We start from the raw sequence: 17,574 nt of genomic DNA, 5'->3' as shown, positions 1-17,574 counted from the left end.
TGATGTTCTGCAGCTAATGTTTTGCACCTGATACATACTATTGCATAATTTTCTCCCAGGGGCTATCTGTTGCTCCTTCGTATAATTTTTTCATCCCAGGGGCCAATTGCTACTTGCAATATATTAGAGATTAGAAGAAGTTAAGCTATGGTACCAGCTCCTAAACTCCATTCCACGGGAAACAGTAACAGAAAATAACATGAAACCAATTTGAAAGAAACACAAGTTCTCGTCCATTAGGAAAATTCAGTACATCAAGGAAATTGGTATGGTCCCTAAAACTGAAATTGTATAATACTCCGATCCTAAATTGTTGTCGAAATATTACATGTATCTAGATGCTTTTTAAAAATAGATACATCCATATTTGAACAAACTTGAGTCAAGAATTTAGGATCAGAGGGAGTAACTCATAAGATGTATGAAGTCATGATTTCCATGGCAACTGAAGGCCATGATGAAAAACCATCATGTTGCCTGTTTTTTAGAACCGTGATTCATTTTCCTTGACCTTTCTTGATTGGACAATTGCGACTATCATGAAACACACATGTATATGTACAGAATATGCACAAGCAGTTCAACAATGAAAAATAATCAGACGAGGAGCACACATGTATGGACAATGTACGTGTACTGAGATCGATTTTATTCATGTGTGCGTTACCTGAAACTGCACAACGTATATTAGGAGTATTTTGCTCCTGCTGTATCTTACCTGAAACTGCATGTGTCCTCCTAGTGAAGCCACGATCTGCCGCATTACGGCTAAACGGACTAGGGCAAAGGCCATGATCAATCTCAGGATCGTCGCATCGTAACCTTGGAGGGGAAGAGGGCAAGCACGTTGCCTCAGGCGTTGTGCAATCAAATCCGTTGTCGCTAACCGCAGTCGCCGCCATGTTGATCGATCTCAGGGGTACCACACGGGAAATTTTGGCCGTCACAGAGAGAGGCTCAGAGTTGGGGAAGATGTAATTTGATGGGGGCGTTTTTAACAAAATTCTGGTTAATTAGCAAGCTTAACCTGGACGAGGCGGGCCTGTTTCTGTAAAATTGCCGCGGAGAGAGTCTGGTCGCATGATTCCGATCGGAAGGTAGAGCAGAGCCGGATGCACGGATGCACAAAGACACTGGATTCACAGGATGTGACGCCTGTTTTAAATGTGTATAATCAGAATTATAAATCCATCCGATCATGTAGTATTCAAAATGGCATGACACTCTAATTATGCATTTATTGTTTCTATTTTTGAAAATCCTATAAATCAAAGAGGTCTTTAGACAAGTATATGGAGTTTTTTTCTAAAAAAAAGTATATGGAGTTCTAAGGTGGTTTCACGCACGAGGATATATGTTACAAAACTAAAATGATATAAAATTGTACGAATTGAATGAAACAACATTAAAGTTTACTTCCGCTTGTAACAAGACATGGAGCGATTCTGTGGGCCACAGTTTGGCACCCCTCCTCTTCTCTAGTATTTCAATCTAAGTGGCAAATATAATTAAGCATACATGCACAAACCATTAAGTTATTGAGTGCAACTGGTTGGAGATGGTAGTTTGGAGCTTGTTTTTCATTTTGGGTGGTCAATTCGCAATGGGTTATGTAATACACATGAGTTGTATTGGTATTCTATTTATTAGCTTGCATTAGGCTATACGCTACATGAATCGTATCGGCTGTCCTATTTCTACTTGGTTAGTTTTGTAACATCATAATACGCTATACACTAGACGAGTCGTACCGATTGTCCTATTCCTATTTGATTAGTTTTGTAACGCCATAATAATATCATGATACTCGGTAATATTGAATGGTTGCCTGCATCATTAATAGAGAGGCAAAGGGTTATCCTCTTTTTCGAAAGAAATACGTGCGGGATCGAAGTGTATTTGGATCATTTTGAATCTTGTGTATTGCATAGACGGCTTGACTTTTAGGTTTAATCAGCTTGCAGTTCCCCAAACTCAACACGTAATATTTGGCCGATAATTGAAGCGGCACGTCATCTTCAATCTCATATGGTTGAAAACCATTACTCCTTCTGATTCTAAATTGTTGTCGAAATATTACATGCATCTAAACGCTTTTTAAAAATAGGTACATCTATATTTTGACAAATTTGAGTCAAAAATTTAAGATCAGAAGGAGTAGTACTAACAGCAGTGTGTCGATCACAGAATAAACACAACCAAGAGCAGTGTGGTCCATAAATCAAGCAATCTCTACAAGAGGAACTGCTAAAAAAAATAAAAGCTACAAAATTCTCTATCGTTTCATTCATAAGACAAATTTCCGATGTTTTTTCCCTCAAAAAAAATCCGATGTTTTGAATATGTTTAATAAATCGCTGGATCGCATCTTATGTCAAGAACCTGAACCTCCGACTGATACCACCGTTAACATCAACCGGCATCATCGGATCGGCGCCTACCAAACTCCAGTCGTCCATGCTGCTGGTACTGCTGTGGTCTGATTCTTCGCAACGCTGCTCCTCTGAATCTGACACATCTGACTGCTCCTCCGCGGGCGAGCCTTCCTCTTCGTGGACGCTGGCACCAATAGGACTCGAATCCTCTGTAATAGCATCGTCAGAGCCCTCCGCATCACCGGCGAGACCGGCACCCTCCACCGGGATGTCATCGCCCCCAGACCCGAAGGCACCGGCATTCCCGGCGACGTCCTCGGCAAGACCAGCACCCTCCACCGGGATGTCTTCATCCCCCGACCCCGAAGCACCGGCATCCGATGAGCTAACCGCGTGGAACACCATCAATGCCACCTTGAAGCAGAGCGTGGCAAAGCACAGCGCGCCCAGGTGGAAATCGATCACGACGTACGTGGCAACGACCTTGGCGACGTCTATCGCGACCACCGTCGCCGCGGCGCGGTGCCACTCGTTCACGCCCCCGCGCGCTCCGCCGTCGTCGTCCGGCGCCGGGTAAGCCCGCCTGGCTGCTTTCAGCGCCGCGAGGTTGAAGACGGCCAAGGACGCGAGCGCCAGCGGCCGCTTGCCCAGCACGAAGCCGAGGGAGCAGGCGTCGCTGAAGTGCGCCACGATGATCTGCATCCAGAGGCTCTTCCAGGCATCCCGCGTGGCGTGATCCATCTCCGTGGCTCCTCCTGCGGCGTTGGCCGTGCTTTTGCTGCTTCCTTTGGTGTCAAGGGCGTAGGAATCCCACAGGTAGACCCGTTCGGCTTCCAAGAGCGCGAAGCCACACAGCGCGGCGAAGCACGAGAAGCACGCGGCGAACGTCGTGATGCCGCTGCAGAGGGTGTTGAGGACGAGAAGCTGCGCGCAGTACATGAAGATCGCCGAACACCAGAGGACGAGCAACGTGGTGTCCCGCTTGGAGCCGGACCCGGGCGGCGGCCTGACTCGGATCTGCTTCACGCCCGTCCATCTCAGAACCGACGGCGCTCGGATTTTCGCCTCCTGGAGAGCGAGGGGGATCAGCAATGTCGCCGCCAGATTGATCACGCCCGCGGCCACGCGGAGCCCGAGGAACGCCGCGTCCGCGGCGGCGCCGAGCTTCGCCCTCGCGCTCCTATCCAGGCCGTCGATCGCGCCCGCGACGGACGCGTGGGCGCGGCGGAAGCGCTCCTCGGCGCGGGCGTAGATGGGCGCGATCGTGGGGCTGGCGCGCGCCCCGTCCCTCAGAGACCCGACGGCGGAGCGGACGAGGCGCGAATCTCGGCGCGCGCGGGCGTCCACGCGGCCGAAGAAGCCGTCGACGAGCTCCGGGGACAGCGCGCGCAGCATGAAGACGACGGAGGCGGCGAACGTGGCGTGGAACGCGAGGCCCGTCGACGCGCACGCCGACGCGCCGACGCAGAGCGCCGACGAGACGAGGAGCGAGGCAGGGACGGGCATTGGTGCGATACGATCACGCCGAGTCGGCGATGGTTGGTTTGCTTGCGTACGTGGACGTGGTCGAGAGAAAGGGGTTCTGCGTGTACATATATGACAGGTAGCTATAGGGGCCTAAGGTTTTCGTGAGTTCGTTTCTAACTCTCCAGTAGATCGCAAGTCGGGATACAGTACACAGGTTGGATTGCAGGCCGGTTACACGAACCGGGCCGCGCGATTCTTCCACAAGGAAAACTCAACTAATCCACTCCTGGATTCTTCTTCCATTACGGTTTGGTTTGTTGTGAACACGCAAATCAACCGGAAAAAAAAAGGTCGATGCGGTGAACACATGACACGATCACGGTGTGTTAAAGGTTCTTTCTATGGGTCGGCTGGGCCACGGCACATGGGTTGGGCCTAGGATGGCCAATGCTCTACAAATACAGGAAGAGGACAACCAGGAGAGGTAGCTAGGAATTTGATGGCTACCGGCCGGCCTCTATCCATGTCCGGTTGAGTTCGTGAAACCCTAGCCGCCACCAGCAGAAAAACCACCTGTGCCGTTCTTTGTCGGTTCCCCTCGTCTCCGGTAGCCTATTGGCTATCAAGAGGTGAGAGGAACCACGGATCAACATCTGGCCATCGTCTTATTACATTTTTTATAAGGTTTTGTGTATCTTGACGACGGCATCCTGACGGTGGAGACGATGACGCTCGGATTTTTGGTCTCCCGGCTTCATCTCCGTTCTGGCGTGGCTATCATGGTCTACTCCATGAAGTTTGTGGATCACACGGCTCGTAATTTCGTGATTTTGGTCTTCTCCTCGTCAGTTCGGCGATGATTCAATGGTTTGACAATCTGTCTTGCGAGGGGTGTGTCCCCGGCCACCGCGCGTTCAATGATCGTAAGTTCTCACCCGTTGGGGTGGCGGCTCATGCGGCTCAGTAAACCTACAAGGTTAGTTCTGCTTATGCAGGTTTGGTCTTCTACTGTTTCGTCACCAGAGATTTGGAGAAACATCAAGATGCAAAAGACGCAGCTAGAGAAGTTGGCTTCAAATATTTTTTATGTAATTTTCGGTTTATCCGAAATCTTTGTTGTCGTTTTAGTTTTTTCGATCAGATGTACTTTATGGTTGAATAAATAAAGCCAGATCATTGTTCTAAAAAAAAAGGAATTTGATGGCTTCGGCTTCTCTGCTTCCGTCTTCTTCCTTCTCACTTTCATCTTCTTCATATGCAAATCTCTAGAACTCCATGAATCCATGGCTTGTGATCCCAATTGATGACTAATAGATTCATGTGAGAAGTGTGTTGTTAACACGGTGGAACTGAAACCCAATGTCTCCCGCTTTGGAGGCGAGCGCTTAACGGCATCCGTAAATATCAACTCTTCGCTAACTTTTGTTTTAAAACTGTTTATACGGAGAGGAGAAAAATTAGAGAGATGATAACGGACTCTTCATGAAGAGTCAAACGTTTAGCCAAGTGTTCACTAAGATTCGACCTCATCTATAGTTACATTGCCGTTAGATGTTGTTTCATGTGCTATTCAAACCGTCTGTTCAAAGAGTTACTAGGTGCGGTGTTGCAGGTCATAGTGGTGTTGGACGGGCGCATCGCAAGGATTTTGCCTCTCGTGCTTTGCCCATGGAATTGGTGATTTATTCTGAAACCCTTCGTTTTGGCGATTGCCTTCTCACCCCTCCACCTGTATGAGAGACGGCTCCCATATGCGCTAAGGGTTTTACTCTTCTCCCGTCCACACCAATTAATCTGGGCTCTCTTCGTCGATGCATTCATGACCCGTCATCCCCAAGCCTCTCTTGATTTCTTCCATAGGTCGGTTACATTGTTTTCACGCGATCTAGTGGCTCGGTCCTTGAGAAATGATGACCACCGCTTGCTCGGCGAGTTCGTTGGACAGTCGGAAAAGACTTGTTCTAGCCATTATATTTCCTGGTTGTTAATTAAACAGTCGGTAGTACGGGCTAATCCTGGCAGTTCACTGCCCGCTAGCATTGCCGACATATGGACGCCCACTGCATTTGGTTCATGGTATAGTGTATTCCGTTGAATTATCTCGTGAACTTAGTTACAATGACCGGATCCAAATTGATATCATTCCGTTGAAGTTATTTGTACCAAATGCACTAAACCATGACCCAGATTCTACGGCACGCATCAGCCAGCAATGTGAAAGCAAGAGATAGTTGGAAATAGGACGATTGGAGGGGAAAGATGAAGGGTTGTGGGTGTAAGGACTATGCAGATTATCTCTTTGGTGCGTAATCGCCTTCTACGATCCTAGCGGACCAATTTGATGGCATTAATTCCGGTGGGCCCCACCCACTTTCCCTTATCCCTTCGCATAATTATCTCTTCATTCCATCTCCTCTGCATGTCTCTCTCTCTCTCCTTCTCGTACTCGTCTCTGTCTCGAGCCCAACCGATGGTGGGGGCGGAGGCAAGCAGGAGAGATGAGCCGCCGGTGAGGTAAGTCCGACAGTTCAACTTAGGGTTGGGGGGGAGGGGGGGAGGGTGACCGGCATCGGAGAAGATGATGGTGTTTCCGGGCTTAGAATGATGGCCGGGTCGGCGAGATCTATGTCAGATGTGAATTTTAGATATATTTTTTGTCTCAAAGTAAGAGCATCGATGAAGGTTTTGTTCAACCTCTTATATGATGGACCTATTAGGTCATCACTTGGACAGTTGGACAATTGGATTTCTACTATGGCAATGGGCAGGGCCGTATACTGACAGGTGCAAAGTGTGCACGTGTTCAGGGCCACAAGTTGAACTTTAGTATTGGTTAGCTATGATTAATTAACAGCAAATTACTAGGCCCAATAAACAGATGAGGTCCGTAATGCCTAGCGAGAAGGACCGAGGGTCAGCTTGCGGAGCTTCCCGATGTCCAGTCTATCCCGTACGTGAAGCGTACATGTTGATCGCAGACTCAAAAGCAACTCCTTGAATGCCTAATCTATTATCTTTTAGTATTCAATTTGACACTTTGAAGACGATGCTGCAGCCAGGCCCAAATCATAAATCCGCCTGTTTGCAGCAACGCTAGAATTAAGAATTTCATACCCACAAAAGAATAAGAATTAAGAATTTCAGATCGCAACAATTCAAGGTTCTCTCGTGTTTGTGAGTTCATCCAACTTTTATTATGCCGTATTTTGTTATTTTAGGGCCCCATTTTGAGTTTTGCACCAGGGCCTCGAATGCGTCGATACGGCCCTGGCAATGGGTTGTCGTTAATTTCCGCCGCAGGAGACCATAGGAGCTTGGATCGTAAGAGCCCACGTGTACTATTGGGCCAGCTTATCCGGTGCTACCGTCAGCACTCACGAGCGTTTCGCACGAACGGGGAACCAGCCAAAGCAGTCATGCGCGTGGGATTATCATGCTGATTCAAAATGCACTGGACATGCATGAGGCGGCTTAGCACGGCTGACTCAACTCTATCCACCAGCAGTGAAGCTACTCAGCAACCGCGACTGAGCACACGTCTCCAAGATAATGGCCACAGCGGAGCAGGGAAGTAAAGTGTAACCACGATTCATCAGCTACACTAGTTAACCCGACAACTACTTACGGGACTGCAAAGGGAAAAAGTATGGTTAGCTCACGACTCTGCGAGAGGGACCGCCAAAACCAACTCGTATCACGAAACATTGAGACTCATATATGACCCTCAACGACGCAACTGGACAAATGATTTCTGCAGATAATTCTATCTTGACAAGGAGGATTGGTGCATATTCCGCAGTCTGGTATCTTTGATGTGCACTGAGAATAGACCGGTGCAACGATTCGCTATTGGAATCAAGTCCGAAGGGTCTCGCTCCGGTCTCCGTTAGGCTGCAAGTTTACCACGAGAGAAGATCTCTCCGCTTTTCCCCAATTTCCCGTACCTTTGGAGGAGAACGTGACATATACAGGTCGAGCGGTGCACTGCAGCTGGATTGAAATCGGACAGCCGGGACCAGAAAAGAAAAGCAACGGCCGAGCTCTTTCCTACGTGGCGGCGCAGGGGCGCACGTGACAACGAGTGGTCGAGAAACGGGCGTGGCAGATTACGCGCGCTGGTGGCCCGGCCGGCGCGACGGCACCAAGATAGGCAAAGGTCGGGTGGGCGTTCGGTTATACCCGAAATTTCGGCGCGGTTTTTCGGATTTTCATGAAATTCGGTTCTTCAAATATGAGGACCGAAGTTATCTTAAAAATTTTGAGAACCGAAAATTCGGTTCGGAACCGCACTAATCAAACATTGTGTTTACGGCAAAAGAAATAATGAAAACAAATTTAGTTCAATCTTCTACTTACAACAGAAAATAGATTTAAGTTACACGCAAAAATAAACACATAATCTTATGTGACACAGACACATGTAATGAGTAAATATCATCTAACATGCAATGAAAACATTAAATTTTAAAGATGCAGCAATGAACTTCGGTTTTTCAGGTTTTTTCGGTTAACAGAGGCAAGAGACCGAATTAACCGAACAAAATTCGGTTCTTTGAGTTTGCTGACCGAAGTTTTAAACGGTTTTTCGGTTTCGGTCCAATCAGCTTCGGTTTCTGGTTCTTCGGTGATCGGTTTCGGTTTCTCGGTTTTTATGACCACCCTACGAAAAGGTTGCCCCGTCTGGCCCGTCTCGTCGAGTCGTCGTCCAGCTCTCTTCTCCCAGAGGCGGCGCAGAGGCTTGGGCTATTAAAGCACGACTCTGCAAAGCCACGAAGGCCACCACCAGACACCGGTAGCTCCACCTCCTCTGCTCCAGGTCCGAACCGCACCTGCCATTCGCATCAGCCTCGGCGGCTCGGGCGGGCTTCATCTCATCCCCGGATTCTGGTGCGCAATTCTACACCGTCCTTCTTTTCAGTCTCTATCCATTTGTTTATGAAGCGATGATGGACGTACAGATTGCATCTTCTCGTCCTCGTTTCGAACCGTGCGTTCTTGAATGATATACGGGTACTAATTCCTCTGCGGGGCGCGCTGCCTGCTCTGTTTTCCCTTCCCTTCCAAAGTTCTTCAGTCTTCCATTGTCCTTGGAGCGGCCGTATGTTTATCCTTTCGCTCTTGAGGCAACGGGTGACATACTGGCCTGGCATGGGCCCGAAACGGGCACCGAGTCTGTGGTTGCTGGATGGATAGAATTTTTGACATATCACTGTGTCAGGTCGTCTCGTCTCGTCTCGTCTCTGCGGTGCCTCCCTTCACACCTCTCGTGTGGGAATTGCCAACCTCAATCGCCGAGTTCCTGTCCTGTTTTGATGTACACGTACAGCAGGACAGAGAGAAAAGAAGCCTGGCTTGCTTTCTCCATTCCACTAAGTCCATTTTTACCAGAGTGCAGCTAGTGTACATTACGCAGGAACGTTTTTGTTTCGGAACGAAAATTGTACCTCGTGCGTCTGAACGTGTGAATTACAGTTTTCATGACACATTTATCGAAAAGTGTTTTCATGATAAGGTAAGGGCACTTGTGAGGCAGAGACAAACTTGTGCCCAGGATGAGCAAAACAATCGAACCGTTTATCGTACTGTGCCGCTTATACTCCCTAGTCCCTCCCTTTAGGTTTCTGACTTCTGAAGGTCTATTTACCTCAAAACTCAACTCACAAATCTAAGGCCTAATTCCCTGTAAATCCCGATCGGTAGTATATTCTCTGGTCTCACGCATTAACTTAACTGCTGGGGAGTAATTCATTCCTTTCCCATAAAGGTTGCCTTCGAGATTAAGCGAGGCAATCAAGGAAGGGCGTATCGTTTTCAGAGAACGGCTCTCAAAACCTGAACGGAGGGAGTAAAACACTACAGACTCATCATTCATTCATTCTAGTTTCCTCAGGTCATATCGCTGTTGCAGCGTGAGTTTGAGCGCAACACACACAATGGTGACCAAGGTGGTGGACCTCCGGTCGGACACGGTGACGAAGCCCTCGGATGCCATGCGCGCCGCCATGGCGGCCGCGGACGTGGACGACGACGTCCTGGGCGCGGACCCGACGGCGCAGCGCTTCGAGGCGGAGATGGCCAGGATCATGGGCAAGGAGGCCGCCCTGTTCGTGCCGTCCGGCACCATGGCCAACCTCGTCTCCGTCCTCGTCCACTGCGACACCAGGGGCAGCGAGATCATCCTCGGCGACACCTCCCACATCCACATCTACGAGAACGGCGGCATCTCCTCCCTCGGCGGCGTCCACCCCAAGACCCTGCCGAACAACCCCGACGGCACCATGGACATCGACAAGATCGTCGCTGCCATCAGGCATCAGGACGGGGCGCTCTATTACCCCACCACCAGGCTCATCTGCTTGGAGAACACACACGCAAAGTGAGTTTCTCTGATACTAGCTGTTGTCGATGTTACTGACCAGAACTTCTGGTTCAGAAATCTGTTTATCTGAATGGTTTTTTTTTGTTCTTGCTGTTTCTGCAGTTGTGGTGGCAAGTGTCTGTCTGTAGAATACACTGACAAGGTCGGTGAAGTTGCCAAAAGCCATGGACTGAAGCTTCATATCGACGGAGCTCGCATTTTTAATGCTTCTGTGGTAAGTAGTATGTGATCAGTTAACCGCGCAAGAAAGCATGTATACATGTGTTGTGCCGTCCTGGACTTAAGATCTCTGTTATTTCTTATTACTGTGGCAGGCACTTGGAGTTCCTGTTCATAGACTTGTGAGAGCAGCTGATTCGGTTTCGGTACGTTTCAGTTTGTTCGGTATTGCGCTACATTATGCAACCCCACATATGAATGAGCTATTCGTGACTGTATTTTTCTGTAAACTATGAAACTGCAGGTGTGCCTATCCAAAGGGTTAGGTGCTCCTGTTGGATCAGTCATTGTTGGTTCAAAGGCCTTCATAGACAAGGTAATGATGGATATTCTGCTGGTAGGTTTAAACTGCTTAAGAGAACATGTAAATGTAATGACGGAAAACTGAACAATTTCAGGCTAAAATTGTTAGGAAGACCCTAGGTGGTGGAATGAGACAGGTGGGAATTCTTTGTGCTGCTGCCTATGTTGGCGTTCGGGACACTGTGGGCAAGCTTGCCGATGACCATAGGAAGGCTAAAGTTTTGGCAGGTTTTGTATATTCTTTCCATGTGTACAATCTTGCTTCAATTCATATCTGTATTCGAGTGAGTTACAGACTTACAGGTGTTTAACGACTTATAATTCTTGTTGGTTTATTTAGAAGGACTGAAGAAAATTAAACAGTTTACAGTTGATTTAACTTCAGTGGAGACCAATATGGTTAGTCTGCAAGACCATCTGTTGAGTTTTTTCTTGTTTCCTGATATGTTGCCTGTAAACATGATCTATATTTCTAACCTGCGGTATTCTATTCCCAAGGTATTCTTTGATATCACGGATCCACGCATATCACCTGACAAGCTGTGTCAAGTCCTGGAACAGCGCAATGTGCTTGCAATGCCAGCAAGCTCAAAGAGGTTAAATTCAGTCAATGTCCCTTCCCCTATCAGTAGAAAACTAACTATGTTTGTCAAGCCCGACTGCTTAAGTACTAGTCCCTTCTACTCTCAGTACAAGCTTAACTATGTTTGTTAAGCTCAACTGCTTAGTTAGTGTTTTTCAAGCCCAATTGCTGAGTATAAGCATTCTTATGCCTATACCAAAACTTTAGAGTGTGGGGTATTGCTTAAAAGAACTTAATGCTTATTTCAAATAATGTTACCCACGTGTGCTTCACAATTTAACCCTCCATTTTGAACACCCTCAATTTGCAGCGTCAGGCTTGTCATTCACTACCAAATTTCAGATACTGACGTCCAGTATGCATTGACATGTATCGAGGTACAGAAAGCTTAGATTCCTTTGCCCTTCCTTTACTCATGCTCTAATTGGTGTTTCGACTTTCGATATCACTGATATCGTTGCTCTGTTTCCAGAAAGTTGTCGAAGAAATACTGTCAGGCAATGTTAAGTTGGAGCATTTGACAAATGGTACTACCGCAAATTCATACGGGCACTAGGGATATCGACACATCTTTGCATCTATTGCAGTAATCCAGCGTGTTTGTGATCGTGGCCGTTGTAGTAACAACTTTGCAGAATAATCTAGTGCTGTTTACTCTCTACTAGGAATGTCTTATGGCGTGCTGCATGATTCACGTTCCTTCCCTGGTTGGATCTTTTAGGTCTCCTTGAAATACTTATTTCTCGTTCCACTGAAAAAAGAAAGCTAATAGTAATACTCCTTCCGTCCAATAAAGGATGCTTCAACTTTGACTTTGTTCAAAAAAAAAAGCTTCGACTTTGACTAAATCATGTCTAGATACATTCAAATTTTGACAAACTTAAAATATTTTTTTTTAGACGGAAGGAGTAGCAAGGAATAAAAGACACCGGTCGACCTTGAGTTATCGCCATGTCTGTGGAAAGCTAGAAATGAAGTTGTTGATAAATTGGGCCGATCCCCCACGGCCCACCCTGAACTTTTCCTGTTTATGCACGCAAATATCTATATGCGACATGTTCTTGTTCTGTTGTCCAACTTGAGGAGGCAACATGTAATGCAACTAGGGATAGAAATGAGGGGGTTAGGAAAGGTGATAATACGGGAAATGTTGGACTGGCCGGCCCATTTCATTTCACCGACGAACAGGGTTTGTTCGATCCAGCACTGGCACTAGACTATTGTTTGGTGTACGGCAGTGTACGGTTGCAGAGCGGAGTGGAATGGAAGAACGGAATGAAGTAGAACGGTTCTATTTCCAAACGTTTAGAATCACTAGTATATGATTCATAAATTTTTGAAAAATGTGATGGTTAGGCATATTAAAGGAATATTTTTTTTAGGAACTAAATGGTTTCATTCCACTTTTTTCTGTTCTGTAAATCAAACACAAGAACCACATTCTTTTTTGAACCATTCCATTACATTCATCGTTACCCCCTAAAAAAAAAAGGTTCATCGTTCCCTTTGACGGTTTCGTCAGACTAAGACAGACGGTCAGTCTACACCGATGATTATTCATCACGCCTTCCCGTCGTGGCATTCCTGTCGTTTCCGTGAGGTGCTTGCTGTAACCCCTGCAAGCTGGCTGCATCCAAATTTTTGCACGGATGAACAGCAGGGGCGGGCGGATCTGTTCAGGCCTAATTATGGGTTTAATAAGGCTAATGCATCAGGTTAACTTGTGCAATCTTCAAAAGATGCATTAGGGAGACACTTGTTCACGCTCCGATGAACAGTATTGTCTTTTGTTTTGAGACCCTGACCAGATAGCTGGTGGCGGGAAGCGCGGAGTACTCCAACGATCCTGCTCCATGTACGTCCGGTCCGGTTCACGTCTCGGCCACACACATTATTACTCCGGCGAGCAGAACGGCCAGACAACGGAATACGACGGCGAGCGATCGAACAGTCCAGCCGTGTCTCGATCAGCGACCGAGAACACAGTAAGTAGCTCTCGGCTTGATCGATCCATCCATCCATTCATCCATCCATTTCTTTCCCGGAGAGCCGGGGATCTGGTGCGTGACAAGAGGCGCCGACGGGATCTCGCTGCCGAGCGCGCGGGGCGCAGGCTCGTACGCGCGCTGCCCCACCGGAGGACACAGCGCCCCGTGCCTGCCGCGCCGTTTGGTGACCGCCGCCGCGGAAATAGTCGCCCCATACCCCCATGGGCCATGTTTCTGGTTTTTAGCGGTTATAAAGGCCCGAGGGGCCGGGCTGCTTCTCGCTCCTTAGGCACGTCTGCTTCTTTTCCCCTAAAAGACAGAGAGAAAGATGAATACGTGGGCCTAGTGGTGGTAATATGGGTGAAGCTGGGTGGAAATATTTTGGCCCTGTTCCGTTAGTAGCTGGATTGGCATTTAGATTGGTTGTCTTTCCCTTTTTTTTCCGTGTGTTCTTTTCTTGGTGGCTTCTTCATAATAATGACGTTGTCGTCTTGGTGTTCTGGCTTCATCTTTGACGTCATGGTTTCACATCTTGTGTCACGAAATGTGTATCACGGTCATGAACGTCCATGATATTACATTTCACTTTTTGAGGTGGATAGTTCATGCAGTTTTTCAAAACTTACCAGGTTGGTCTAGTTTGTCCAAGCAGCATGGTATATTATGTACTTTCATCTTCGAATAAATGGAGAAACACTAAGGGTGTGTTTGGTTGGGCTGATGGCGATGGCATGCAATGCTCCGGCGATGCAGCAGCCCCGCTGCAGCAGCCGGGATGCAATCTTTTCCCTGTACCTGGCTGTTTGGTCGGGGATTGCATCTGGAGGAGGAACGCCAGTGGCAAAGAAGAAAGGGGAGCGGTCGAGGAGGAAAGACGTCGGGAGGAGAAAAGGGAACGGAGGAGGAGAAACGGGAGCGGTGAAGGAGGGTCAGCGGCGACGGGGCAGGAACGTCGGCTGAACTCCGGCGGGATCTTCGTAGGGACGGCGGCAAGATCTTGACAGAGGCGGCGGTATCTCGGCGGAGGAGAAACGGCGCCTGAACCGCGGCATGATCTCGAGCATGGAGGAATGGCTCGTGGACGGCAACAATCAGAAAAACGCCCCAATCGGGCGTTTCTGGCGTGCAGGCTGGAGTCCATTTTTTGCAGCCGCAATGCAGTGCGCGGGTGCAGGCCGAGGCCCATGCAGGGAACCAAACTAACCGTTTTTGCAGCTTGGCTGCGAGCCAAGGCCCATGGGAGGAAACAAACACTCCCTAAGATGCGAAGGAAGGAGCTAGAGCCGTTGAATTCGAATGATCATGATGAAGTTTTTAGTTTGACCGGAAATATTCATTTCTTTAATGTTCGTTTTGGTTGGATCGATCTGGTTGCGAATCGGCCTTTTTTTCCATAAATTGTGTCTCTGCATTTGAAGATATACATGCTTCAAAATTTAGATGTTCATTAACAAATAATTGCATTTTAAAAATTAATCTAAGGAAAAATATACAAAGCTAGTCTCTCAAGAAAATTACGGTCGCAAGAGCAAACCGAAAATAATAATTATACAGCATACCATGGCAATCTCTAGATCAATCTTCTGCGTTCCTTTCTGTGTCAAAAGACAACTCTTGTGGACTTGAAGCTACTACTCCGATCCAGGCGAAAGTGACAACATACCATTAACTTTGCGCAAAAGAAAAGACAACATACTATTACGCCTCCAAAAAAAAGGGGAATCCCTCATTAGACAGGATATGTTACTGCGTTCTATCAAAAAAAAAAATTCGGCAGAGTCTGCCAATTCGGTACCCCGTGTGCCGCGTGGTTAACATGAGTATTACTTCACACGAGTCATTTACTTAACTCAGCATTAATCTCCTGCCGCGCACCACAAGATCAACATGGTTTCAGATCGATATACCGCCGACACGAATTCGGAACAGATCGACAGTCGTGGCGAGGCTCATGTCACCCGCGCTCGAGCTGGATCGAAACGCGGGTGGGCCTCTGAAACCTCGAACGAAGAACCCCGAGGCGGCATGCAAATGTTGGTCAGTCATCAGGTCAAGATGCCTCTCAGCCAAGGCTGAGAGCCAGCTCAGGCCCCCTATACACGTGCCCGCTCCACGTAAAGAAAAGAAGAGGAACCCCTCTTTCTCCGGCCCTCCTCGATCGGCCGGCCGGCTACCAGAGATGGTGATCACCAGCGAGTGATTGGCTGTCATTCTAGGCGTCACGGAGAGCCTCCTAGAAAGACTCCCAGATTTCCCATCATGTTCCAGAGTCTAAAACAGTAAAACCTACCCCTGGGTACGTAGGACGGATTACGTGCGCTTCGCTTCTGGGGGCCATGGAGGCCAGCCGTGGACTGTAGCGTAGCGTGCCTAGCTTGGCCCTTGGGTGCCGCGCTTAATCTCCGCGGGATCCAGACTTCTGGCGACATGCATGAGAACGTAGTCAATGACGCCTTCATTGTTCGGCCTGTGACTGTGAGTGTTAAGTGCGTGTCAATATAATCTGTTCCTCACGTGAATTGAAGTGTGTTCTCGTGTTTGAATGAGATGGCTCTGAACATACGTGAACTGGTGATCTAGGTACACGTCGTGCCTACCTAGTCCCTCAGTTCTACTATGTAGATGATTCATAAACCTACTAGGTCGATTCGTGTTGTTTTCATTAACTTGTGTGTAAGACGATTGAGATCGAGTTGAATCTTGAACTTTTAATAATTAACATTATGTTATGAGACCATATGCATCAAGTTGAATATTTAAATTTTGATAATTAATATGGTTTTGCTATTGAAAAATCGCATGTTCTTCGGTTAGAGATCAGTCGACGTGTGCTTGGCCGTCGGATCGTAATCCAACATAGCACGTGGGAGATGAAAAGTGGGAATGACTCTCAGAACTTAATCCAATGACATTGATACATCAACTAAGTTTTAAGATTTTTTTTGCTTAAAATAAGACGACTGATAAATAGTCACACCGTTATTAATAGTACTCAAGTTTTGTTTACAGCAATATTAAGCTAATTCAAAAAATACCATACAGAAGAGATGCATGTATATTCACGGGCGTGCATGTTGCCCACCGCGTAGTGTATGTAACAAACTTTTTGGCTGATGGCTCATGGGGGATGGCAAGCCATCATGATCGTTTTTCCCTGCGGGAGCTTGTACAATTTGTTCGTCAATTTTTAATGAGAAAATTGTAATTTCATTTTTTTAGACGTCATTTATACAAGGCTTCGCATTGGATCCGTTCTTGGTCTCTACTGCAACGGACGGATGTCGGAGACTCATTGTATTGTTGGTGCAACCGGTTGAAGACGATCGCACTAAAGAGGACTCATGGACCAAGAATTACCACGATGCTCTCATTTAATTTGATTTCTTTAGTTTCAGGATAACCATTATCTTTTCTGATAGACCCATAGCCTACAATATCCCAAATAGGATCGATGTGTAACTCATTCCATACTCAATTGAATTAACTCAAAGGAAGAGATCTAGAGAGCTCCAAGAATCTCACTCGGGAAGCTCCTATGGTCGAGCTAATTTGGAAGTCTCGAATTAATGGCCCAGCTAAGGGTGATGTGTCGGGAATCTTTGACGTCATATCGAGAAATCGTGTACGAACCGATCAACTGATTAACAGACCCCCTCACTTGCCGCTTCTCCTAACATATGTTTAGGTCGTGTTTCACATGGTGATCGATCGTATCTATTTTAAAAACATATATGTGTCAATTTTGTCAAATGCACGGTGACCTTCACTATAAGCCATATATTGTAATTCGTAGACGACCCCTTAACACTAACCCACCAATCATCAACACCCTCTAATTAATCTTAGTGCTGTTCTACAGCGAAACAAACACTGTAGTTCTTGCCCTTGTTAATTTTTTTTGAGGAAGCCTTGTTAGTTATTTTGGTATCCATAATAACGCAAATCCCGTGCGGGACGGACCAGGATTTTCCCGATAACCACAATAGTCGTAAGGTACCCAAAATCTTGGCTCTGAGTAGCTTAAAACTACGAAAGCAACCGTTCCCATTACAAATTATCATGACTGCTCATTAAGATAAACAATCGCCATCTTTCTCCATCCTAATGGGGTGCAGTTAATTAATTCTAATTACCATTGTGCTTACAGAAGTACAAAACGTGGGTGGGGGGGGGGGGGGGGGGGGTTCTGAAGGTTCGCGGACATCATGTCACTTGTGGAAACAACAGCTAAGACAAAAGCCATAGGCGACTGTTCTTTTT

At 47.2% G+C, this 17,574-nt stretch overlaps 2 protein-coding genes across 3 annotated transcripts; one reads left to right on the top strand and one right to left on the bottom strand.

Moving 5' to 3' along the window:
• Positions 1–2,252: 2,252 nt before the first annotated feature.
• LOC112269389 lies at positions 2,253–3,881 on the bottom strand. Its single transcript, XM_024456064.1, has one exon. The coding sequence runs from the start codon at positions 3,879–3,881 to the stop codon at positions 2,370–2,372; it is 1,512 nt and encodes a 503-aa protein (XP_024311832.1). The 3' UTR covers positions 2,253–2,369.
• Positions 3,882–8,522: 4,641 nt separating this feature from the next.
• On the top strand, positions 8,523–12,020 carry LOC100842610 (probable low-specificity L-threonine aldolase 2). Of its 2 annotated transcripts, none has more exons than XM_010241836.3 (10): positions 8,523–8,729; positions 9,733–10,218; positions 10,324–10,435; positions 10,536–10,586; positions 10,685–10,756; positions 10,839–10,971; positions 11,084–11,142; positions 11,242–11,339; positions 11,637–11,703; positions 11,799–12,020. In XM_010241836.3, exons 2-10 carry the CDS (start codon positions 9,776–9,778, stop codon positions 11,880–11,882), a joined length of 1,119 nt encoding a protein of 372 aa, XP_010240138.1. In that variant the 5' UTR covers positions 8,523–8,729; positions 9,733–9,775; the 3' UTR covers positions 11,883–12,020. The 2 variants fall into 2 exon arrangements, with proteins under 2 accessions (XP_010240138.1, XP_003580135.1); XM_003580087.4 differs by having other exon boundaries at positions 9,724–10,218.
• Positions 12,021–17,574: the final 5,554 nt, after the last annotated feature.

Source organism: Brachypodium distachyon, chromosome 5 (assembly GCF_000005505.3).
Source record: "Brachypodium distachyon strain Bd21 chromosome 5, Brachypodium_distachyon_v3.0, whole genome shotgun sequence".
NCBI lineage: Eukaryota > Viridiplantae > Streptophyta > Magnoliopsida > Poales > Poaceae > Brachypodium > Brachypodium distachyon.
The sequence above is the reverse complement of the archived record's forward strand: the minus strand, read 5'-3'. Positions and strand labels throughout refer to the sequence as shown.